This window comes from Myotis myotis, unplaced genomic scaffold (genome assembly GCF_014108235.1).
Source record: "Myotis myotis isolate mMyoMyo1 unplaced genomic scaffold, mMyoMyo1.p scaffold_m19_p_5, whole genome shotgun sequence".
NCBI lineage: Eukaryota > Metazoa > Chordata > Mammalia > Chiroptera > Vespertilionidae > Myotis > Myotis myotis.
This window is the reverse complement of record NW_023416357.1, coordinates 49440222-49466579: the sequence shown is the minus strand read 5'-3', so window position 1 is coordinate 49466579 and position 26358 is coordinate 49440222. Positions and strand designations below refer to the sequence as shown.

Sequence of the window (26358 nt, the reverse complement as noted above, 5' to 3'; positions counted from 1 at the left end):
AATATACAGCAAGTCATTATAATACATTAGCAATAGTGACATTTCTAGGTTTCAGTTGACAGTTATTCATCCACTACTTAATCCTTTTCTCTCAACAACCAAAATGAAAAGTCACTGCTTTTAAAATTACATTTTGTCATATCTCTGCACATTAAAGCTTTTAACATGCTAATCTTAGTGGTTATTGATGATTGTAAGACCAAGCTCAGTTGAGTTTTCATCATCATTAGATTTAATAGAAATAACCATTACAACAGCAATGTCTTGTGTTGGATTATTCACTGTCCTATTAGTACCCTTTGTTTTGATTCTGAAAACATGGTTTCTTTGTATTGAGTAGGAAGTACAAGTATACTCAAGGACTTACTGATTTGTGATTGAGACTGGAGAGAGAGAGAGAAATCCTTTAGGAATCTCTGAAGTTTTAAGAGAATTTTACAATCTACGTAACTATTTGACAATAAGGCAAAGGAGATTTATGTATATTGGTTAATAATTTTAATTGGCATTTATTGTAAATTAGATATAATTTTATATAAAAAGAAACTAACAGCTGTTATTTTGATTGTCAATTGTTTACTCTTTTATGCATTTGGTTGTCAAGCATTGTCACTTCCAGAATGCTTAATTTATATCACTGAATACATGGAGACTTGGTGGCAGTGAACGGCTGCAGATAAGTCACTGAGCAGTGAATAAGGAGACCTGGCTTCCAAACTCTGAAAACACTCCATCTAGCAAGACCTTAGACTTAGAACCTTTGCACTTAGTATTTATTTTGGGGATAAAACACTATAGTGTCCATTTATAAATAATGTGTTATGATCATATAATAGAACTTTAATTACATGACTTATTTTGAAATTCATTTGGCATTGAAAAAGAAGTGTTTATTATGTTATAAAATGGAACTGAGTGAGGAGATGAAAAGGCCATACAATGTTTATTATTCTTTACCAGTACCATTGTTTTTCAAGTTTTTGTTTTTGAGAATACTTACCAAAAATTTCTCAGCTGACTCTCTTATTAGCCAAAAGACTTCTCTGAAATTCTTCCTCAGTAATTTAAAATATCAGTGAAGTGGTTAAAAATTTAGTCTAGAAGGATTTGCTTTAACAAGTTTGCATTTTTGTTGCCTAACAAAACACAAATTCAGGTTACAATACTCAAGAAAGGGAGAGGGATACCACTTAATTGCTCTCAAATAGAAAACTATTTTTGTTATGATAGAAATATATTTTTATATTACTTTTTGAAATATTATTAAGGAGCATGTGAAAAAATCTAAATTAATAGTTGAATTCTTGTTTTGAAAGTATTCTGTTAGTTTGATTTGTTCTGAAAAAAAAAAAAAATTCTGATTCATTTGCAGTTTTACCTTGGGAGTTCACCCAAAACACAAATAAAGACCCAACAGCAATGCTTTATTAGTATCTCTGAAATTAAGTAACAAAAATATTTTTAACACAAACCTAAGTTATCTACATTTATTAAGGGGGAAGAAAAAAAACCCAGTCTTCTGGTTGGATAATCTACAGCATGTGATATGCAGCCACTGCCAAGAAAATGTGTCCACCTTCCATATTCAAGACCTAAAAAATTACAAATAAAGCAGTACCTTCATACCATTCTCTAGGGGCTGATGTTGAAGTAAGAGAGGCAGCTTAAAGAAAAGACAAATGAAAATGTTACAGGCTAAGTCAGGATACCATAAAGTCTGCTTTCAACCATTTTGGTTTGACTTCATTCTTAAGGCGTTTGATTTCTAGAGGGAAAACATTTTTTTTAATTATATCTTCCTAGTGTTTTAACAGATTTTAGAGTCCTTTGTAAAACATGATTTTTGATCTCACAAATTGTATCATTTTTATCCCCTACCCTCCTGTTACATTCAGTAAAGCAATGTGAAAATTGATCTCTTCACTCATATTTCATTGCTTTAACCAAGGATGTGGCTGTAAACAAAACTTTGGTCATTTTTAATATCAATTCAGGCAGGTAATATTTTCTCCTAAATTATTAGTTTTACTCAAATTTTCTTTTTCTCTTAGCAGTCTTGTTTTTTGTACACTATTGGTTTCTCTCTTCCCTGTTTTTGACATCACCATAAGGCTTTATTTGGAGATAATATAGAAAGAAAAGCTCTTCTCAGAATCATCAGTGGTTTGAAATTGTGCATCAACAGACAGCAGATGCTGAAGGAGATATGTGGCTAAAAAACCCCTCTTTTGGAAATCAATTTTTTACCTACCAGGGACTTTTCAGGACTTCAAGGCTGTCAGCCAAGAGTATAATTTTCTGTTTTTGAATAAAACTTTGCCAGTCACTTGAATTTTACAGTTAAACTTACATAGTATGTTTCATTTGAATTTCAATTCAAAGCCTTATAGTCATGATACAGTCTCATATTTGAAAGATCAAATCAAATATATTTAGTTTAAAGTAAATTAAAGAAAATTATTGTACCAAAACCTTGGATAAACAATTTCAATTTTTAAACTATAGATGTGTCACTGGGAAGATTTATTAAGGGGGGGTGAGGGGGGCGGGAAGCACCTAGTCTTCTGGTTGGTTATTATTGCTCCATTTTAATTGTTGTAACCAAACTAAATATTAACTTGTTTTAACCTCCTTTCACAATTTTGTTTACCTTAGACTCCACTTACAACCTGCACTAACAGTAAAGGACTGATTGTGTTGTATTTATACTGTGTGGGGAAGGGGACCCCTGCTATATGAATAAAGATTATCATAGTATTAATAGCAAATCCAAATCTGTGGTCCATTTACACATTAAAATACATTCATTTACATGACAATCATGTAAAAGGAACCTTTTGTTTAATATTAAGCAACTCAAAGAAAACTATGAAATCATGGGCTAAAAATTTTGCTCAAGCAATAATTTAGGAAAATATTCCAGAAGCAGATATTGAGAATAAGATAATCAAGGAAAATATGTGATATCTGGGTTATTTTAGGGACGACATTATTGCCCTTGGAAAGTCTGTGAATTCCCATTTTGCAGGATTGTTGTGAAACTTAAAGGAGATAACCAATGCATCGCACCTAGCAGTGTCTGCCCAGAGCAAGTGCGTGTTAATATATGTTAGCTATTGTTAGCATCACAGTTATTTATATTTATCTTTCCTAAGCAAAAAATAAAGCTTAGTGGGATGCAGTTCCAGTAACATTTCCTTATTGTGCAAGGCTTCACAGAGATGGCTGCTGCGGCCCCTGCCCTCAGGGGTGGGAGGGAAGAGCGTCTGTTAATAAGGCCGAGGCAGGGTGGGAGCCCCGCGCAGTGCCATGCAGCACATTTCACTTTGCACATGGTGATCTTCTGATGAGTTTGCAGCAGTGTAACTGTTCAAACCACAAGTAATTATTCATTCTCTTCTGTCACGTTCTCTCTAATTTATACTGTCTCAATATTTTTGTTTATAAAAATGGCTGAAAGAATGAGCGATTGTGTCAATAATGGAGACACCCCCTCATTTTTAGCAAAGAGACAGCCCCAAAATCACAAGAAGTGAACAATTAAGTGAGTCATCAATCTATCATTCATCGTTAAGTGGAATTTTCTGAAGATAGTGAGGCTCAATATCATTTTTATGGTGCAATTAAAAACTATCCCTGCAGTAAATCAGTACTCGGAGCAGAACGATATTTTGAGTGCCCTTTTGCACTGGCAACATCAGATTGTCAATTTCTTGTTTGCTAATGGAGCCTTTATTCAGAGAGAGAGGGAGAAATAGAAGGATTCATTCTAAATCTGAAACATCGGGCTTTTGTCATTATGTGGTGGAAGCAGTCTGTGCTTGGGATTCAAATCAAACAAGTCACAGGAGCTCCTGAACCTCAGTTTCCTCATCTGTCAAAAGTCGGGGTGGTCATGCTTGGCCCGCATGACTGGTAGGACACATGAGCAAGTGGCTTGCAGCAGAAACCTACTTTATGATATAGACTCTTGATCTTTGGAGAAGCAACTCAGTAATAAGTAAAAATTCTTTACTTCTGCCTCACAATCCAGAGCTTATTGTATGTGCTGAATATTTGAAGGTCAGTGTCTAGTTAGATAGACTTAATTTCACAAATGGTACTAAGCAAAAACACACCAAGGACAAGAGGGGTAGATATGGGATCCATGAAGGTCTGATTCGGCTTCAGGGTGACATGGTCAAGCAGAAGAGACAAGTTTCTGCGTAGAATGTCTGCTGCCCTCTAACTGTTATAGCCAAAAATAGTCTTGGCTCTGGTGTATTCTTGGGGTATTTTTCTGAGAATACACCACAAAGGCTCTGAGGTTTCACAGGAGCCTCTTCGTAGTCTAACATTATGCATTATTACATTATTTCCCTAAGAAACCCCCAGATAGAGTGGAGCAGTTTTATGTTTAAGAATCTGTAATCAGCAGTCTTTACCAGGATAAGAATCAGAAATCTGCTTTGCGAACCCCCATTCTGCAGGAGGCATATTGAAATTTTCATCATTCCCAGATTTCTGACCTCCAGATGTTTTGTGGTTGCCTTTTCCCTTAGAGCTATCCCATGAAAAAGGTCTTGTCTCTAAAAACAAAAAATAAATAAAAATTAAAAAATAAACTGTGATTCACAACAGCTGAATAACTTATAGTTCCTAGTGCTTTTTTTCTGAATCCTCACCCAAGGATATGCTTATTGATTTTTATTTTTGTTAGTGAGAGAAGCAGGGAGAGAGAGAGAGAGAGAGAGAGAGAGAGAGAGAGAGAGAAAAATGGATGTGAGAGAGAACCCTCGAAGGGTTGCCTCCTGTTTGAGCCCCAACAGGGGATCAAACTTGAAACCTAGGTATGTGCCTTTTGTACTTGTGTATGTGTGCAGGGTGATGCTCCAACCAGCTGAGCCACCCAGCCAGGGCCTAACTCTTTAACAGGGTTTCAAACATTCAGGGCAAAGTATGTGTATGGCTGAAGTTTAGAAGTTCATAATATTTTTCCACTAAAACTAGTGTGTCACTTCCAGTAGAGTAGTGGGTTGTATGAACAAGTCTACTATATAATTTAAAAGAATTTTCTGTGAAAGTATATATGTTTATTTGAGATACAAGATAATTTTTGTGTGTTTTTTTTAATCTTTATTGTTCAAAGTATTACATATGCCCTCCTTTTCCCTCCGTTAACCTCTTCTAGTTCCTGCCCACTCCCCACCGCAGGCCTTCACCACTCTATTGTCTGTCCTGAGAATAGAAAGTAACTTACCTTAAAACCTTTAAAAAGTCAAATGTAAAATTAATTGGTGGTAGTGAGCATTATTATGTATGTGGCATCTCCGGTTTAACAAGACAGTATACTGTGTAAATGTTTTCAAAATTGTTCTAATGAAAAAAAGAAAAACAAAAAAAACACCTTGTTTGGTAAAACAGTTTGATGAAGTACCAGCAGAAAATCAATACATCAGAGGTTTAACTATATGTTCAGTTTCATCTGACCAGTTTTCCTGTGGCAGTTTGCTTCAAATTCTAAAAATTGAGATACCATTAACAACTTCTGAACAAATTAAATTTTGTACCCCTATATATAATTAGAAATTGTTTTCTAGATAACAACTAATAGAGGATACTATAAAATAGTGGGCATTTCAGTATCATTTTAGTGGTTTAATGGAGGCTTGTATCTTAAATTGGCACTAGGTATATAAACATCTTTACCCTATATTACAGGAGAGATTATTGACTATGATATTATAAAATTTACTTTTAAAAGCATACTTAATTATCCACTTGAATAGCACATCAAAAGTTCAACAGCTGCTTTGACATTTCATGCAGCTAAACCCAATATTTCCTGTTTGTAAATATTTATTTATTCAGAGGGAGAGCAGAAATATGGTTTAGATTTAGAACATCACCATTCTCTGCCTCTTTATACAGGGGTGGGCAAAAGTAGGTTTACTGGGCCTTTATGACATTCTTTTGAGATAATAAATCTATTGTAATGATCATACCCTGCATGTCTTTTTCCATACAAGCAACTCTAAACCTACTTCTGCCCAGCCCGTATAAGTTCAGCATCTTCTGAACCAGAACAGCGGTTATGATGGCCAAGTTGACCATGTAAGGTCTTTCTCGAGCTTCCACATCACCTCTGGCTCAGGAGAACCTTTGAGTTTCAATGTCCCTGGTCTCACACTTCACCTGCTCCCTCTGTTTCTTTATATTTCTGCATTTTAGAATGAGATTTGACACAGATGGGTTTTCAGAATCTCAGAGCGTGACTAATTCTCAAGGAGCCGGGGCAGTGTTGTACTTCAGAGTGTGAACTCTGGACACACTGTTGGGTTCAAGTCACACTCCACCAGTTGGTAGCTGTTTGACATTGGGCAAGTTACTGGACCTCGCTGTTTCTCACTTTTCTCGTTATGTAATCCAAGGATCCTATTAGTACTTCATAGGATTGTTGTTGTGAGGATTTAAAGGTGTTTTGTATTCACATATAATAGCAAACACTTATATAGCAGTTACTAGGTGCCTGGTGCTATTCTGGGTACTTAATGTGTATGTTTTATGTTGTTACTAGTATTGCTAAATAACACTCTATAAAGGGTTTGCTGTTATTAATATTGCATGGTCATGTTGGTGATGGCTGCCTCAGGCGAGTGTGTGGGAGCCTTTAAATCAGATTACTTGGATCCTTCTCTCTCACTGAGGAAATCGGCACTTAGCATTGAGAAAAGCAAGGCTCAGTGTGGCTGAAGGAGCTTTGATGGAGACCTCGTGACTAGAGCTTGGATTTATCTACTTTATCTTTTTCTTTTGTTCTTGACTCCCCTCCGCCTGGTAAATCTTCCCATCTCTGCTGCCTCAGTCCGACCTCACTCCACCTGCGTTCCGTAGCAGGTGCGTCCTAACCGGTTTCCCCAGCGGCACCCTAACCCCCTCTAATCTATCCTTTCCACTGTCAGGATTGTCGTTTTCCTCACATACAGAGGTAAGGATGTCCCTCACCACGCACAAACCAAGTTTGGCTGCTCACTTTCTATAATATAAAATATAGTTTAAAGTCTATGGTATGAAGTTATCATGATCTGAGAGGCTGGTGTTAGCCAAGCCTGGGCAGGAGGGGAAGGGGAGGGGCTCTGCATGATGTCCCGACGTTCATATTATGTGGTTGATATGTAGTTTGTCTCGTTGGTATACTTGGTCATCGGTATGTTATCATCTAAAGAAGAAAATTTGCTCAAGTAGCATAAAAAGAAGAGCTCTCCACATTTGAAATCAGCAAGTTACTCTACATTTTCCATTGTCTTCTCACATTCACTCAGTAACTTAACTTTTTGTGGCATTCCTGGATAATTCTTAACTTTTTAGCATATGTTGTGTATCATTTGTGAGCACTTGAAACACTTAAGAGCTAATACTCAGCATGGTATCCCTGCCTCTGCAGCAGGGCTTTGGAGGGGAGAGAGTCCAAGGTGGGCTGAAATTGTCTGAAAGGCATCATGAAAGAGGTGGGACATTAGCTGATCCTTAAAAAATGAATTTGCATCAAACAGGAGGCAAACACAGGTTGTGGGACTGCTAGAACAGACACTGAGGCATTTTCAGAGGCCTTGTGCTTGGCCGTGGCCACTGGAAATTAGGTTAGATAGATAGAGTGTGTCAGACCTAGGGCACCAGCCCAGCTGTGTTACGTATGATCTGAACAAGGAACATGATGGAAGCAGCACTTTACAAAGACTTCTCTGGGTGGGTTGGGACTGTATATTAGATTTAATATCATCACACATATGCACATAAGCTTACATGGGGGTTATCGAAAGACCTAGTCAAATGGTGATGAAAGCCTAAACCAGGTGAGAGGCATTTTTGAAGGAAGATTAACAAGATTTGGTATCTGGTGGGAGTTGGAAGAGGGAGAGGGAATAGTCAAAATGACAATTTGGGAGACTGAAAAAATGATTGTGCCAATGAAAAATATTAGCCCTGATCCATGAGGAATAGTTTCTGTTTTGTGCGGATTCGTTGTATAAGCTTGTATTTGTAACTAAAGAAAAAAAAGTAAAAAGACTCATAAGACTCATAATGTCTACATATCCAAATAAGAGAAAATTTCAAAACTTTGGGCTCAAAGAGAGCTACATGCTCAATTGAGCTCTGTGAGACAAGCAAAATGTCCTCCTCAGGACAACTTATGCCAGGAATATGTTCTTTGAATTTACAACTTCTTAAAATAGGAGTCAATAAAAAAAAAGGCAGCAAGTGTTTTCAAGTTAACTGGAGAGAAAAAAGTTTTTTTTCTCCTAACACCACATTTCAAGTTCTGTATATTTATACTAGTTTTAATGTGAGTGTTTAGAAACTTGTAAGCAATTGAGATAGATTCTTTTATCCTTCATGCAAATTATATTGTGAATGCTTAAATTGTTTTATGTTATGTGGAACAATATTTTTAATCAAATGAACTATAAAACAAACTTACTCCAAAGTTGGTCTGTTCTTCATTTTCTTATAATCTATAATCAGGAAGTCCATTCACTCATGCTTTATAATTTTTGTGCTTTTAAGTGGTTCAGGGAATGTGACATCTGCCTACAGTCACATCTAAATTGATAATTGTTCAGGCAGAGGGCCATTTTAAAACATAGCATGAAGGAAGTTTGAATCTGCGTGTTAGAAGGTTACTGAGAGGTGGTGCTCCCCACCTCCCTGACCCCTAACTTTGAACGAGCCCATTCTCTTTAGTGAATGTATCTCATGGTAGAACAACAGCCTCAACCCGGGCCACAGCCCTCTGAGTGCGGAGGAGGCCGTGGTTTCCGAGCTGGTTTAAATGCAGGCTCCTCTTAGCAGCAAACCGCACGCATGTATTCATCATTGATTTTGAAATGATAGGTTTCTATATCACTGGTTTAGGATCCACAGTCTTGCATTCCTGAATCTATATTATGCCAGAATAACAACTTGGTGGCTGGAAACAGAAATGGTTATTATACGGCTCCAAAATGCTGGCTGGCACAATATGCTAAAAAGAGTAGGAATTTGCCAGGCAAAAGCCGAATTTATTTGTTCTTAAAAATAACTTTATGCTCTAAAAATATGAATTTAAGAAGTGTCATTGTGGTTCAAAATATTTTACATTCAATATGTAAACACCTTAAAATAAGAGTAATCTTCTGAAATGGCATAATTTCTAAATAACAGGAAATATTCCAAAAGGAAAATAGAATGTTTTTCAAATCTTTTTTTTTTTTTAGATATGAGGCATTTATTGGATTAAAAACTAAAATGTATGTTTAGTTGGTGTTTTCTTTTTCCCTACTGCTGGCCCACATTTTGCTTAAAATGTGGGCAAAAAAGATGTAGGCTTTGTTGGAATTTCTCAGAGTTTACTGTAGAAAATGTTTGTTTTTTTAAAAAAAAAAACAACACACACACAACCTTTTCTCAGAGGCTCTGTGAAGCATTTCCATTTTTTCGAACACTAGCCCAGTGCTCATCATATCACAGGACAACACATTTCATGAAGTGGTTTTACTTCCTTTTAGCAAAATAACTCCTCCATGCAAACCAGTATCAGCGTCTACCAAGCCGGGGTTTTAGTCTCTTCTGGTCTAGTCAAGCTTCACTGCACTGCTTAACTGACTCCCCCCACCCCCCTTCTTTTGAAATTACCCAGCTAATTTTCCATTTGATTGTTTGTTTAAACCAGGTCTCACGCAGACTTAATAGATAAGTGGCATATGTATTTGGTATCTCCGTGTGGACTTCAGCTGACAGGAAAGCACAGCGTAGATTTTGTCTTGGTTTTCTCATTCTCTTTTTATCCAATAGAATCTATTAATTAAAATGAAAATCCTAGCATGTTCCCAATAATGATTCAGTAAAACACATTAAATATAAAATTCCTCTGAGCATTCCATTTTATCAAGCATTTCTCTATGAACAGACTTTTTTATAATTCTCCTGGTGATAAAAGGTAAATGTATTTGTTTCATAGAACAAGTTTTGCCACGGAAAGCTGTCCAAATTCACTGTAAAAGAAAATTTTGGCTTGGGACATACTTAGCAGGCTTTAGAAAATTTAGCTAAATTTCTTGAAGTTTATTATAGAAGAGTAATTTACATTCAAACTCAACCAATAATTTTTAAACAACTACTGTGTAACTCAGAGCCTGTTTAGAGGGTATTTCATTCGGTTTATTTTGGGTTTTCTTTTTCTTCAGTAATGTGAGGATTTAATGCATAATCCAATTGACAGATTTAATCTTGTAGTTATTTGTTATATATTCAGCCTGTTTATTCTTGCATAAAATGAGACAGGTAAATGAATGGATATGAAGAACAACTGTGCTCTACGCAGTGTGCCTCCAATAGAATCTAATTCACAATATGTTCCCATAAATACCCCCTGAAATATACCTGCGCTTTGCCTTCCCAGTTCTTGGTCACCTCTAGCTCAGACTATCACAGTAGTTTCCAGACTGGTCCATGCTCCCAGGCCTTCCTAATTACAGGATATCCCAGTACATCTTTCTGTCCACTGAGAGGTCTGAGTTCCCTCTGCTCCACAACCCTCATAGATCTGCATTTCCTCCATCTAAACCCAAGACCTGTTAGCTTGGAATTCAAGGTCTCCACAGTCCAACCTTCAAGTCCCTCCAGAGACCCCAACATTTCTCTTCTTTCGTGGTTTCCTTCTAACCAGGTGTGACCCTGACTGCTCTGGAAACTCCCACCTTGGCCCTTGCCCAGGGCCCAATCACAAGCCCAGCGTATTTTACTATCTCTTCTCTTTTTTCAAGACTCACATCAATTCCTGCCTCTTACATGAAACTTCATCGGTAAATCTCTTCCCTCAGTAACACTTAACCTAGGTTGCTCTGCGGGCACCTTGCCCCAGGCTGTTTATAAGTTTTGCATGTGTATGTGCTGAATTAACACAGAGAAACAGCAAGGCCTGTGAGGACTGGGGCCTGATCATTGCATCCCCACTGGGTAGACACAATGTCTAGCATTTGTCCTGGGGTCATAGGTATTTGTGTGTTACTGTAATGATAATGGTAACAGTGACAAGGAGGTTGACTGTCTCCTTTAGAGAGCTGCAGAAAACAAAGGTCTAGTTTCCAGAAAGGATTGTTGCATCACCTCCTTGATTCTCTTCTCTGACCAGAGGTGGTGGAGGAAGCCAGCAGATGGCTTTCTGCCTCTGCCCAGGTGCCACCGATTCCCTCCCCAGCTCTCCCTGTCACAGGCAGGATATTTGAATTATGAGAGATGGATTCCTGAAGATATCCATGTTCTATTAGCAGAGGCTAACCATCAGACCTAAAGAACCCTTTTGGTCTTCACCTTAGATGGCTGTCCCTGTGCTTCGGTGAATCCGTGTTTTAGTGGAGCCATCGCCCCTTCATTTTAGTTCCTGAGAAGGAGTCCTGGTTTTGGAAGTTCTGTGTGAGCAGGAGAGCCAGCCTTCAGGGTCGTACACTGCAGAAGAGACAGAAGAAAACCAGCGGGAGAAATCATTTAAGAAAAGGGGAACTGAACAGCAGCTGTGTGAGAGGCGGCTCCTCTGGCATGTCCTAGAAATTATAGTCTTGCTGTATGCCCTTTCTTCATTTAAGGACACACAGACACACAAAATAAAACCCAAACCATTGAACTGAAAGAGTGAGTCACTCCAGCCAGACCTCTGCCGAGCCAGTCAATTAAAGTTCAGGACCAATTCTGGGCTTTTCTTAGACCTTGCATGACTGTCTGACTTCATTCCAGAATTTTTTTTACTAGGAAAAAAAAAGGTATATGTTGATTTCTGAGCAAGTTTATGTGTATTGGCTCTCTTCTCATTAAAAGTTTATACTCTTCCTTCAGAGGAATATTAAATAACTGATTGGGTTGCTCTCCATATGTAGATTTCCAATGTATGTTACTGTATGTCTTAGGCTGTTACCCTTTTATTCTTAATCTCGCCTCGTATATTCTCTAGACACACGCCAGAGTCTGCATTCTCCCCTGAGCACTTTCCTTGTTTTGTGTTAACAGGGAATGGGTATGGCAACCCCCGAAACTCACCAGGTCTGCTGGTCTCACCTGGGAACTTGAACAAGAATATGCAAGCAAAGTCTCCTCCCCCCATGAATTTAGGGATGAATAACCGTAAACCAGATCTCCGAGTTCTTATTCCACCAGGCAGCAAGAATACGATGCCATCCGTGGTAATGAAAAACTACATTTTAAATAAATGTCAATAATGTTTTTCTATGCGTTGCTATTTTTGCATTTGTCTAACTTTGTGAATGACTTAAGTGCTTTCATAAAATGAATTCATCAGTGCTGTTGCTGGAGTCCTATTTGTATTTAGCTATTATTTCTGGTAACTGGTTCTCATTCCCTTTCCCACATAAAAAAGAACCAACATCCTAGTGAACTCCACTATAGGACTGGTGTTCTGGGGCAAAGAAAACATTGCCTTTTAAGGCCTTCAATTTATAATTTAAAAAAAATAATAATTGCCTATTTTTCTGCTTATGGGACATATGGTTTGACCAATGGTAGAATCAAACTCACAGAATGAGGTATTTCATAACAGATTTTTATAATATTGAACTATTTTTGTCCTCAAGGTGCTGGCAATGAAAAATCTTTTTTATAATTTCTAAATGAAATTTCTAAATGATCTTTAATCTCCTTCCTGTAAGGAGTTAAATATGCATGTTAGCTGCTTTGCCATCTAGTTTGAGGGAAGTTCAGAATCCTGTTAAATGGCAGTTCTTCTCTTGGGTATATCGCAGCGATAATGTTCAGTGCATCACACACCTATGCACTGCCTCAGTTCATCTGTCCATATCTGTGCTTCATGCAAATAGTTACCCCTTGAAAGAAAATTGTTTTAAAATCCTCGGCATTCTGGGAACAAGGTTATATTTCACAAAATAAAAATTAAAAAAAAGCTGTGGCACTTGTAAGAATAAAGAAGTGAATGAGAAACAGAAATGTAAATAATATCCCCGGACTCTGCCATTTTTCTTTTTCCTGGGTCTGCAGGGCCAAGCTAAGATGAAGATAATATGGTGGGCCCAAATTCAAGACAAAGAGACTTACATCAGTGTTCTCCAAAGGAGCTTTGCTTAAGACTGAGAACATTTAAAACGAAGACTCAGTAGACAATTTTAGATCATTCTGCAAACACATATTTTTCTTTCTGTGCTCTGTGGCCAGCTTCAGGGTAGAACAGTCCTGCAAGCTGATTAGTTTATTATGGCACAGTGCAGATTAATTTTGAATATCAACCAAAAAAATCACATAATATGCAAAGTTCCCTTAGGAAAAGACTGGGTCTAATAAATAAAGTCTTCCACAGGGCCATAGCCGCGCAGTGTGGGCCCTGCATGGCCGGCTGTCTCCATCGGCAGATTGATTCCAAGTCCCATAAACCTGATGCTTTCGCAGGGATCCTGTGAGTGGTCAGGCAGGTCTCTCGCTGGCAGCCACGTGCATGGGGTTTCAAAGGACAATCCTTTTTATTTTTTATTTTTCAAAATCTGATGGTGAAATAATGAATGTGGAGACACTGACCTATGCTGAAAACTGGATAGATTGTCTTCACTTTTGAGGCAAACAGCTCATTAAGGGAAACAAAGAATGTCTTTGTAAGGAGTTATCTTTAGAGTCTGGGTTTGAGAACTGTTCAAACTGTTGGGTCTATCAGAAGATGCTTTTTCCTGTATTGAAAAGATTTTGCCCAATGATAAATATTTACAGACACTAATTTATAAAACTCCTTCCCCATGCTCTCAGTCTGAGGATGTCGACCTGCTTTTGGTAAGTGGTGAGAGAGCTTCCCTTACATAGCACGGGCAAGGAGAAATCCAGGGCGATGCTTAGGTGGAGTAGTAGCTCTTGTAAAATGGGAAAGTTTTGGAAGTTATCATAGTGGTCAACATCGATCATATTTAGATACTATTCATCTCAAGTATCACTCACAGGGGAAAGGGATGCCAGGTTATTCTTCTGTCTCAACCTCCCCAAGTGAAGGCCATGTTTTCAATTTATTTTAGGATTTTGTTCATAGCAAAATTCAAATGCGTGCACGCGCGCGCGCGCACACACACACAGCAATCAGTTATTTAAAACCACAAAGATACTTCTTTTTCTAAGAAATTTAAGTCTCATGATGTTTAAATTTATGTGAATCTTTACTCTCCTTGCTGTAAGGAGTTAAATATACATGTTAGCTGCTTTGCCATCTAGTTTGAGGGAAGTTTAGAAGAATCTGAAAAAAGTGGTCAGAGCACCACCTTCTGGTCAGAATATAGCATGAAACTCTACCGGTCTGCTCTGCTGTCTATAGAACTAAAGATAAAACCACCTTGGTTGATTTTAAATTTTTCTAAATTTGCATTTGAATAAAAACTGAAACAATGGAAGTACAGTATACATATTTCACCAGTTTTCAACATAGTCTGTTTTTACCCATAATAAAGCTATGCTACTTGTTACTAGTTCAGTTGCCTAGGAGATACTGATGTAATGGGTTTCTATGGCAACAACTTGTCTCTTGAAGGATTGTAAATGATAGGGTTGGCAGAGTTCATAGAGACACATGTTAAATGATTAATTTTATGAGATTTGTACCAAATTCGATCTTTATGTGCAAAACCAATACTGAAATCTAATGTTTTTTACTTTTTAAAAAATTCCACCATTAATGTCTTTTTATTTACTTTAAAAGAATCAAAGGATAAATAACTCCCAGTCTGCTCAGTCATTGGCTACCCCAGTGGTTTCCGTAGCAACTCCTACTTTACCAGGACAAGGGATGGGAGGATATCCATCAGCCATTTCAACAACATATGGTACCGGTGAGTAGCTTTGCCACATTCCAATAGTATATTAAATACTTTTTTATTAAAAAGCAAGATGAAAAAGACTACCTTTTAGTTCATTGGGAGGCTTTATTTGTTACCTGTGGTGTTCAGAGCACTAAAATCACTACCTCTGACTTACTAAGACAAAGTGAATATTCACATTTTTTTAAATGACTGAAAGTTTCACTAACCCAAACTGATGTCAATATAGAAGAACAATTTCAAGAAAATGAGCTGTTACTTCTTTGATGTAATAGCTCACTTTCTCATGATTATTTAAAAAATGTGTCTAAATCATCAAATATGTATATACTGAAATAGCACATTGTAGCTCTAATAAACTAGAATTGCAAGTTTTGTTACTTTGAAGCTTTCGTGGAATGCTTATTTTTTGGTATATAGTATATATCTTTTATCTTTTATTTTTTTTTTAGTATATCTCTTTTAAATTAAAATTGTCCCTTATGTTTTTCTCTTCCCCCCCACCCAAAAAGTAAAATAATTTATAACAGTCATTAAATAATACTAAGAGAATACTTTTAAAATTGAAAATGCTGCCCTAGCTGGTTTGGCTCAGTGGATAGAGCATTGGCCTGCGGACTGAAGGGTCCCGGCCAGAGGCACATGCCTGGGTTGCAGGCTTGATCCCCAGTAGGAGGCATGCAGGAGGCAGCCAATCAGTGATTCTCTCTCAATGTTTCTATCTCTCTCTCCCTCTCCCGTCCTCTCTGAAATGAATAAAAATATTTTTTTAAATTGAAAATGTTTATTCTCTTCATCATTTGACCATTCTAGATTAAATACCTTCCTTCCCTTGTTGTTTTGTTTCTGATCTAGAGTACTCTCTGAGTAGCGCAGACCTGTCCTCTCTGTCTGGCTTTAACACCGCCAGCGCTCTTCATCTGGGGTCAGTAACTGGCTGGCAACAGCAACACCTACATAACATGCCGCCATCCGCCCTCAGTCAGCTGGGGTAAGCAATGTCATTTCTTTTGTAATACCCTTTTAGGATGCATTTTTAAATGACAAATAGCAATCTCTAAATAATGTGCTCTAATGTCCCATTAGAGGATGTAAAATTCTTCTCTATCAAAATCTGAAAGTAATTATCAGATCAATACCTTTCAAGTACCTTAAATATTGTCTTATTCTTTAAAAGGAGGGGAAGCTCTGGGATGATGACGTAAATTATTTTCCTATTGTTTCAGCCTATATTTATTTCTACTTCGCTCAGTAAAATTTTTTATTTAGTTAAGTTTTCACTTAGCTCATGTGGGACATAAGACAACATTTACAGGTATAAGTTCTTGGAGTTTTTTAAGATACTTGAGAATCCTTAGTCAGCATGAACCATACAGTTCATGCTAATGTTCCAGGAGTACTCATAGGATCAACAACTCCATTGAATAGTAATGTACTCATATATATGTAAATATATATGTAAATATCCATAGATTTACTAATTATCTAAATTGGAGTATAAGAATCATTTTTGTTGTTTTCTGGTCAGAAGATGTATATTTCTGCCCCCTTGTGGTAGTTTTGAGATATGTCTTTACCATAGAAATGGACTCCTGTCGTTAAACTATGGAATTGTCCAAACCTTTAAAAAGCCTCGATTTCACAATCACACTACATGTAAAACAAACAGTTTTTATTTTAAAGTTTAAAACATGAATCAAAAATTAATAACTCCAAAGCTGAAATTAATCTTCAAAAGAAAATAGTAGGATGATATAAAATATTTAAAGAAAGCAAGCTTTTATATTTTGGAAACACCTTTACTTTTCTGCTGAGCATTCGGTTAGAGTAGTTAACTAGTTCTACATTTCTATTTCTAAGGAGATAATGAGCATAATATACTGAGCAGAATAAAAATTACTGATTGATGCCACAGCTTCGTCTCTCTTACCCCTCCCCTGCTCCAGCAGCTTTCAGTGGAACTGATGTCGCATAGATTCGTGTTTTGGGAATGGGGTCTTCATCCATTCAGCATTTGCTTATGTGCATCCTGCTCACTAATCACTATTGTGGCAAAGCTAAACTTTCATATAAATAATAAAATTAATTCACATGACAGTGTCGCTCTGCTTTCTTGAAAAATTAACTAGCTAAGTAGACATTTAGTGCACTAACTTTTTCAGGTAATTATCATTAAGTGCATCATGCCATCCAGGCAATCTTAAAACACATACACGCGGCAGAACACTGCTGTGACTCAGTTGCGAACCCATGTACGTGCTTCTTGGCAAAAATAAAGGTCGCAGTCCACTTCTCATTTTTCACGAACTTCATCTGTTACAGAGGACTAGATTTCCATACAAATTATCAATGTCAAAAGCTATATCATTTTCTCTGAAAATGGTAGCATCTGACAACTTGCACTTTACATATAAAACACGTATCTATGTATTTTAATTACAATTTTTAAAATTCTCTTCTATTTCATGGGAAGAATCTAATTCTCTGCTGCTCTTAACAGAGGTTTCAGTGAAGGAGAAGGGGTGGGGGGACTGGACTAGAGAGGAAATGAATTACAGCAGCCAATCATGAAGCATTTTGTTTAGTTCTGATTCCTTTCACTACCAATTCTCACAGCGCATAATTTGAGTCTGAATTTGGTCTATGAGTTTTTATTGCACTTAATTACTTCCCTTATCCCTCAGACAGGACACACTTCCAGTCCTTCTCATTTTGGCCCACTTACCTCCTTACTCCGCCTTCTTCCCTTCCTTCTGACACCCCTTGAGTATCTCTTTCGTCTCTCTCTTTTCTCTCTCTCTTTCTCTCTCTCTCTCTCTCTCTCTCTCTCTCTCTCTCTCTCTCTCTCACACACACACACACACACACACACACACACACGTACACAGCTTTTCAAGAGGAGGTTCCTTCAGATGGACTAGCCCATGCTCACACAATTAAGCGTGACACTCTTTTTTGACCTCCCCCTCAGGTTGTAATATTTATGTAAAATGAACTATATGAGCTGCCTTCGTTTCTCACAGTATAAATTAATTTTTAAAATTGATTTTTTTTTTCCTGGCTAAAGCAGTTTCTTGTGCCTGTGGGGTGGGGTCACATTCTTTCGGCTAGGTACAGCCAAGTAAAGTATATTTCAGTCTGACCAAGATGGGCGCCACAGTTTCCTCTCAAAATTAAAAATTACTTTTTTCATGGAAATACCTTTAACTCTTCAAAACTACACTTTTAACATTGTCTAGTGCCTGATTTTATCTAAGCAAGTTAGATAAACGGCATAAATTGATTTGATGTAGGGAATAGAGATGACTGGCCGAAGGAACTTGCCATGAAAGGTTCGTGAGAGTTGTTTGCATATTAAGATTTGAGCAAAAGACCCTTGAATTTTTAGGGCTTTTTTTCCCCCACCACCTAAAACCAGGGCAGCCTGTTTTCTGGGAGCATTTCTATACATCATCTTTGTTGAGGTGGGTGTGCAGGACATACTGAGAGGCGGTAACTTTGAATAAAGATGAATTTTAAAAGGTTAGATAAAATATAGTCTGCTAGCCTAGTTTCCAGGAGAAAGCAGTAGGAAATTTGAATAAAACCATCCAATTATCTTTCATTTCTGAACGATTATGGGGAAGGGTAGGTGTCTTCCCTGTTGGAAGGCATTTGTAGAGGACGAAACCTAGCAGCAGGACTTGATAGGGGCCATGTGCACGTCTGGCTTCTGGCTTCCCCACCCACCTCGTTCTCACCCACGCATGTGAAGTAGTTCACAAGGATCTGTGTCCACAAAAGTTTTGTTCTCAAGGACAAGTAAACCAACATCTGAAACTCGCATACATACCTTTAACGTTCCTTTTCCTTTTCAAGAAAACACTTCCTCGAGAACAGTGGCGAGTCGATTAGATTTCATTCTGTTTTGAATCCTCTACCACAGTACAATAAAGCCGAATCTCAGCTATCACTGACGTTTTATGACTGTGCATTTAGTGTCTCTGGAACTACTCAAAATGCTTCATACATGCTTTCAGTGTAAAATGAAATGCCACCCAAAAAATGAACTTAGGGGCTGGCCTGTTTGTTTATAGGAAGGGATAAGCAGTAAATGTTTTGTCTTTTATGGGGAAGAAATACAGCAAAATTTGTACAAGCCAGTTGACATTGGGAGAGAATGCAGCTTTCAAAAATTGTATTAAAGAACAACATTTTGATTATGTTACTTTTTGCTTACCTTATCCAGATTAAGTGCTTTACTAGTCCAAATCACCAAAATTTTTTTTTTTCGAATTTTCCATGTCCCCAGCCTGTGAAGACACAATTTAAATGTCAAAGGGCCGACAAAAGTATTTATGGATATGCCGCATATTTTCAGACTCCTAATACACATTCATTATTAAACAGCTGTATGAGTCATTGTAAGAGGCATTTCATTAAATTTTAGTGAAATGATCTTTTTTATCTAGAGCCAGGAAAATTCTTTCTTCCAGAAATCAGAAGATGATTTCCTCTGACATCAAAATGAAGCATTAAGTGACGTTGAACCAAGATAAAATAGCCCACCATTATGGGTCCTTTTGAAATACAGCTCCACCTCCATTTTAATAGCTTATTGACTAAAACATTACAAAAATTTTAATTAAAACTCTTAGAAAATTAGTATAGAGACTGTAAAGTAAATGGGTAATTGAAAATTATATATTCTTGATATAAATGCTAAAACTGCTTTGATTCTATAAGATTATAAAAGGCCCTGGCCAGCTTCAGGTTTGATCCCTGGTCAGGACACATACAAGAATCAACCAATGAATGCATAAATAAGTGGAATCTCTCTCTCTCTCTCTCTCTCTCTCTCTCTCTCTCTCTCTCTCTATATATATATATATATATATATATATATATATATATATATCCCCTTTCCTCCCCCTCTCCCTCTCTCTAAAATCAATAAATAAAAAATTTTAATAAAAAAGATCATAAAATCCAGAGAAGGAAGGGGCTTATTAGGGAAACAAATAATTCTCCTTTATGTTATTCTCGACATTAGCTCATCTATTAATAAGGAAAGGAAAGTAATTCTTTGCCAGTAGGTGGTGCTTTTGTATAAAACATCACTCAAAGATAAACTCATTTCTGACCAGTTTTGTATCCTATACATCTTGAGCTTCAATGGCATCTTTCACAAAGCCAGCCACAGTCACTCCACTTTTTCCCCTGATATACATATACCTATTTCCTCGCTGCTCATAATTACATGTTTAACACCATCCAGTTCTCTCCATTGGAAAGTACAATAATCGCATATATGGTTTGGCAGCCTTGCCTTCCTTTGTTTCAAATGGGTGTGTCTGTATGGATTATTCTTTGCTGTAACTCTTCCTCAGTATAAGAGGTTTCCGTATTCTATTGACAATGTGGGCAAGTAATGCTGACTTTAGCCGTGGATGCCAGTGCAATCTGAATGTGCGAACAGTGCAAGCCTCTTAACATTGACCTCAGCAGTAGGATTGTGGTTTATCCTGATAAAAGCCGTTGTGGTTGCTCATCTACACTTAGGGCTTCCTGCCTTTCGCGCCAGAGTTTCAAGTCCCTAAATTCTCCCACATTTTGTAATAAGGGCAAGTTATACTCTCCTGGAACAGCTAAGGGCCAGGGGTGATAAACACAATAAAATTACACTAGACCCTTCTTTACAACAACCTTTTCTTAGGCAAATCCGGATCCACCAATTAATGGCAATTACAAATAAGAGGAGTGGTACCCTGAGTACTCTAGCAGGGTGAGACTCGCATTAGGAAAGTTGAGGTAATTGTGCAAAATAAACAGCATTTTTATCCCATGTAGCTGAGAAAAGGTGAAGAAAGTAAAATTATATCCGTTTTAGTGAAGTAGGAAATCTAAGTGTTTTTAAGCCAACACTTTAAAGTGCTGCAGATAATTGTCACCCTCCTTCCTCTGTCCTCTTCTTTCGCCTTTCCAGGCTTTTCGCTAGATATGGTCATAGGTAGCCTTTCATGGACGCTATTCACTTCAAATTTGAACTCTTTTCCCTTTCTCTGAAGCCTGTGCAACTTAATGTGTAAGTGCTCGTTAAATTGAGGGAACCATTCATATTCAAACCAAGCTCTTTACACGAACTTTCAAACCCTGGCATTAGTAGATCAGGGACGTATAACTCGAAAGCTAAACAATGTAATTTAAATCTTAGATTCGATTTTGGAGCTAGTCTAGGGAGAAACCCCGCAACACAGAGAATGCTTTTTCCAGCGTGTCTGGTTACCCCTTTCAAACCTGTAGGGTAGGCTCAGGGAGCTTGTCAGACCAGAGGTGTCCTTCAGGAGCCTGGGCCCGCGAAACACTGTCCTCACTGGGGGCGAACTGAGAAGGCGCTGCCCCCTCCAGTGCTTCTGAGCACCCTCCCGCTCCGGGCATGCTCTGGTGTCTATGCGAGAGTCTTAAGCTGATGTTTGATGTAATTGTGAGTTCCTGGGGGCTCCAGGCCTCCTCCATCTGTAACTGGGTTTCCTTTCCTCCTACAGAGCTTGCACTAGCACTCATTTATCTCAGAGTTCAAATCTCTCCCTGCCTTCTACTCAAAGCCTCAACATCAAGTCAGAACCTGTTTCTCCTCCTAGAGACCGTACCACCACCCCTTCGAGATACCCACCACACACGCGCCACGAGGCGGGGAGATCTCCTGTTGACAGCTTGAGCAGCTGCAGCAGTTCCTACGACGGGAGCGACCGCGAGGATCACCGGAACGAATTCCACTCCCCCATTGGACTCACCAGACCTTCGCCGGACGAAAGGGAAAGTCCCTCCGTCAAGCGCATGCGACTCTCTGAAGGATGGGCAACATGATCAGATTATTACTTAATAGTTTGTGTTTTTTTCTTGCAGTGTGTGTGTGTGCTATACCTTAATGGGGAAGGGGGGTCGATATGCATTATATGTGCTGTGTGTGGAAAAAAAAAAAAAGTCAGGTACTCTGTTTTGTAAAAGTACTTTTAAATTGCCTCAGTGACACAGTATAAAGATAAACAGACATGCTGAGATAAGCTTAGCACTTGAGTTGTACAACAGAACACGTGTACAAAATAGATTTTAAGGCTAACTTCTTTTCACTGTTGTGCTCCTTTGCAAAATGTATGTTACAATAGATAGTGTCATGTTGCAGGTTCAACGTTATTTACATGTAAATAGACAAAAAAAGGAAACATTTGCCAAAAGCGGCAGATCTTTACTGAAAGAGAGAGCAGCTGTTATGCAACATATAGAAAAATGTATAGATGTTGTGGACAGACCCGGCAAAGGGTGGCCATTGGTAAACGTTAGGAACACGCCAGGTCACCTACCACCCTGAGAACGCTCACAAACCTGCAGGCGTATCATTGGCGTATGGCACTCAATAAAAAGGATCGATGACCATTAAAAGAGGACCATACCTATTTAAAAAAAAAAAAAACAGTGGAGTTTGAGGGCTAACGTATTTAATTAAATAAAGAAATCTGGGTCTGCATCTCTTATTAAATAAAAGTATAAAAATATGTACATTACATTTTGCTTATTTTCATATAAAAGGTAAGACAGAGTTTGCAAAGCATTTGTGGCTTTTTGTAGTTTACTTAAGCCAAAATGTGTTTTCCCCCTTGATAGCTTCGCTGATATTTTAAACAGTCCTGTAAAAAACAAAAAGGACTTTTTGTATAGAAAGCACTACCCTAAGCCATGAGGAGCTCCATGCTTTGCTAACCAAGATAACTGTTTTCTCTTTGTAGAAGTTTTGTTTTTGAAATGTGTATTTCTAATTATATAAAATATTAAGAATCTTTTAAAAAATCTGTGAAATTAACATGCTTGTGTATAGCTTTCTAATATATATAATATTATGGTAATAGCAGAAGTTTTGTTATCTTAATAGTGGGAGGGGGGATATTTGTGCGGTTGCACATTTGAGTAACTATTTTCTTTCTGTTTTCTTTTACTCTGCATACATTTTATAAGTTCAAGGTCAGCTGTCAAAAGGATAACCTGTGGGATTAGAATGTATCACATGGCAACACCCTAAATTGTCTTTAATACATTAGCAATCTATTGGGTCAACTGACATCCCTTGTATATACTAATTAGTTTATTTTATGCTTTTTATTTTTGAATTTTCATCAAATGCAGGGCCCCTTTCTGATCTCACCATTTCACCATGCATCTTGGAATTCAGTAAGTGCACACCCTAACTTGCCCATATCCTAAATTATCTGGTTGGTTTTCAGCCCAGAATTTGATATGCTTTTTAGAAATATGCCCAGAAGAGAGAAGTTGTGCTAGGGCCGTGTCCTGCAAATATGGCCCTAGAAACAAGTGATATGAAGTTTGCTCGATGTATAAGTTAGAAATTCCCACAGAAGAAAAATGTGAAAGATTGGGTGCTAGACAAGAAGGAAGCAGATAAAGGGATAGTTGCTTCACCATCCGTTTTTAATTATTTTAACTGACCCTCCACAATCTTGTCAGCAATGTAGGACTGTTGAACAATCCCAGTGTGTCAGGACCCCCAAATGTCACTTCTGCATAAAGCATGTATGTCATCTATTTTTTTTCTTCAATAAAGAGATTTAATAGCCATTTCAAGAAATCCCATTAAAGAACCTCTCTATGTCCCTTTTTTAAATTTTTTCAAAAAATAATGACTCTTGTCTAATATTTGTCTATAAGGGCTTCATTTTCAGACCCTTTTAAAAAGTGAGTGCCATTAAAAAATGTTGATATCTATTGTTTAAAAGAGATTTCAGTCTAGGAATGATTTTTCTTCTCTTGGAATGTGAAGATCTGTCGATTCATCTCCAATCATACGCAGTGACATACACAGCAAAGAGGATGCAGACAATAAGATCAACACTGCTACATTGTGTGTAGGACACTTCTTACCCATTTCTTTTTTCTTTTACTTGTAAAGTTGCTATGTGTTTCTCACTGAAAAAGGCTGCCGCTGGGTGGCAAAAGCCAAGAGACCTTACTAACTAGGCTATATTTTTCTTAACTTAATCTGAAATCTGAAATTAGACCACAATGCACCTTTGGTGGTATCCATATAGGATGCTAACCTGCCTTGTACTAACGTTTTATATACTAAAAACAAGCAAAAATATCTATTAATCATTTCGTATATCCCACTACTCAAGGTATCCATGGAACATGAAAGAAAAAACATTTATGCAAAGGAAAAACAGAAAATCATTGCTGAAAATAGACATACGCACACACACACACACGCATATACACATGTTCACACACACACACATTCACACATGGGAAGAAAACTAAGAAGTCATTTTTCTCACCATAGATTTGATCCCATCCTTCCAACACATCTTTATAACTTGATGTGTATAAAATATGCAAACATATCACAAACGTTCTTTATCATTTCAAAACACTTGATCAATATCAGTAAAAACTTATCAGTGGGTGGGAAAGGGTCATTACGTGAAAATATGAAAAAATAGCCATATTAATTTTTTACCTGCACTTTGCCTCAGCAACAATGAAAAAGTGAATTTCTAATGCTGAAAATAAAGTAAGCTAAAGTGCCAGCAGAAGCCTTGGCTATTTATAGCAATTCTGGCAATAGTTTTATAAGAACATGAAAAGAGCAGAATCACTTGAAAATGGATGCCAGTCATCGCTTGTCCCCACTACTGAATTCATATAGAGTGGTGGCAAGATCATGAAGGGATAATCTGAGAATTTTTTAAAGATGATTTAATGAGAAGAAGCACAATGTTGATTGTGATGAGTCACTCTCTGTAAACAATCACTGTCTATCTTTACCTTATACCTTATCTGTAATTTACCTTTTATTGTATTTGCAAAGCTAGTATGGTTTGGATTTTTATCACAGTAAATCCTTTGTATTTCAGGAGTTTAGGGCAGAGCCCTGAGAGAATGATGTTTCACGTAGTCCATCATAGAGAACATTTTAGGCAACATTCTTCACTGCAAGTCAAAGAACCACAAGTGGCATTTTACACAGCTCCAAGTATTGTTATGCCTAATCCTAGTTTAAAAGATTTTTGGGGTAACATTAAGCTTACATACTGGTAACACTGATGCAATATATGCAAGCTGCACAACCTGTATATTGTATGCATTGGTGCGTGGAAAGTTGTTCATTTCAACCTTTTTTAAAATTGTGTTTTTTAGTAAAATGGCTTATTTTTTCCCAAAGGTGGAAGTTAGCATTTTGTAATGATGAATATGAAAATGCCTGTCATCCTCAGATCACTTTAAGGTTAACTAAGGTGAGGATTTTAAAACAACTCAAATACACTTTTTAAGAGAATATCTGCCCTCTCACAATGTTATATATTTGTTTTTCTTACACACCATCTTTTAACTTAGAAATAGCATTTTTTTCCTCCCTTTATTCTTTTGTTTGTTTTTCCAGAGAGTAATGCTTGTATTTCTTTCTTTAAAAAAAAAAACACAAAAAACTTTTTTTCAAGAAGCAGCAGCCACTTGAACCCTCAATAAAGGCTGTCGCTTAAGCATGGCATACTTCATCTGTTCGCGTTTGTGCCATCTGCTGTGATGTCGTCACTTACACAGCGTGCATTTCTTGCCACTACAGATCTCTTGAAGATTGATGGAATACTGGTGTCTGTTAGAATGCTTCAGACTGCAGATGTAATTAAAGGCTTTTCTTAAATATTTTTTAACCAAAGATGTGGAGCAATCCAAGCCACATTATCTTCTACATTCAATTTGTCCATTTGGGTTATTTTCACAATCCAGTATTGCATTTGCCTTCCCTATTCGTACCTCAAATTGATTCATACCTCAGTTTCATACAGAGAGGTCAGCTAAGCGACGGATTCTGTTGTGGCTTGAATTCAGCACCAGTGTTCTCTCAGAGCACCATGGGCCTGGGGCACTGCAGGCGGAGGACTTGGATTGCTTCAGATGGTTTGCTGTATCACTTTCCTTCTTTTCCTGGGGACTTGTTTCCATTAAACAGTCATTCAAATAGCTTGTAAAAGAGGGCATACAAGCATTTGCAACAAATATTCAAATAGAGGCTCACAGCGGCATAAGCTGGACTTTGTCGCCACTAGATGACAAGATGTTATAACTAAGTTAAACCCCATCTCTGTATCTCAAGGGACTTCATTCAGCTGTCTGTAGTGGAAAAGTGGGGAATTTTCCAAAGTTTCTCCTGCTGGAAATAAGGTATAATTTGTATTTTGCAGACAATTCAGTAAAGTTACTGGCTTTCTTAGTGACGCAGTGTCTGTGGTGCATTTTTTTAATTAATGTTTTGCCTTTTAAATGTATTCTGCTTCATCGTGTGTTTTTAAAAGTAGCTTCTCCCACAAGCACACATGAGCTTTCTTAGTTTTCAGTTCAAAATACTCAAAAAGAGGGATATTTGTGTTTAGGAGGAAGGATGGGTATGAATTGGATCAGCGTTCTTGGGCTAATCATATGTATTTAGCCAGTGTGGGAAGTTCAAGGTTCTAATTGAGTTCAACTTCTTTATCAAGGCATTTCT

The 26358-nt window shown here is 37.5% G+C and overlaps 1 protein-coding gene across 12 annotated transcripts in view; it reads left to right on the top strand.

Moving 5' to 3' along the window:
* The window catches only part of MEF2C (myocyte enhancer factor 2C), a 158987-nt gene extending 132898 nt beyond the window's left edge, over positions 1-26089 (top strand). For 6 of the 12 annotated variants that reach the window (XM_036308175.1, XM_036308173.1, XM_036308174.1 and 3 more), the window contains 5 exons: positions 12019-12191; positions 13774-13797; positions 14708-14837; positions 15681-15816; positions 21350-21671. In XM_036308175.1, coding sequence (XP_036164068.1) covers positions 12019-12191; positions 13774-13797; positions 14708-14837; positions 15681-15816; positions 21350-21671 — 785 coding nt within the window. Of the gene's footprint in view, positions 1-12018; positions 12192-13773; positions 13798-14707; positions 14838-15680; positions 15817-21349 lie in introns of all 12 variants that reach the window. The other 6 variants (XM_036308177.1, XM_036308182.1, XM_036308180.1 and 3 more) reach the window with 2 other exon arrangements.
* Positions 26090-26358: the final 269 nt, after the last annotated feature.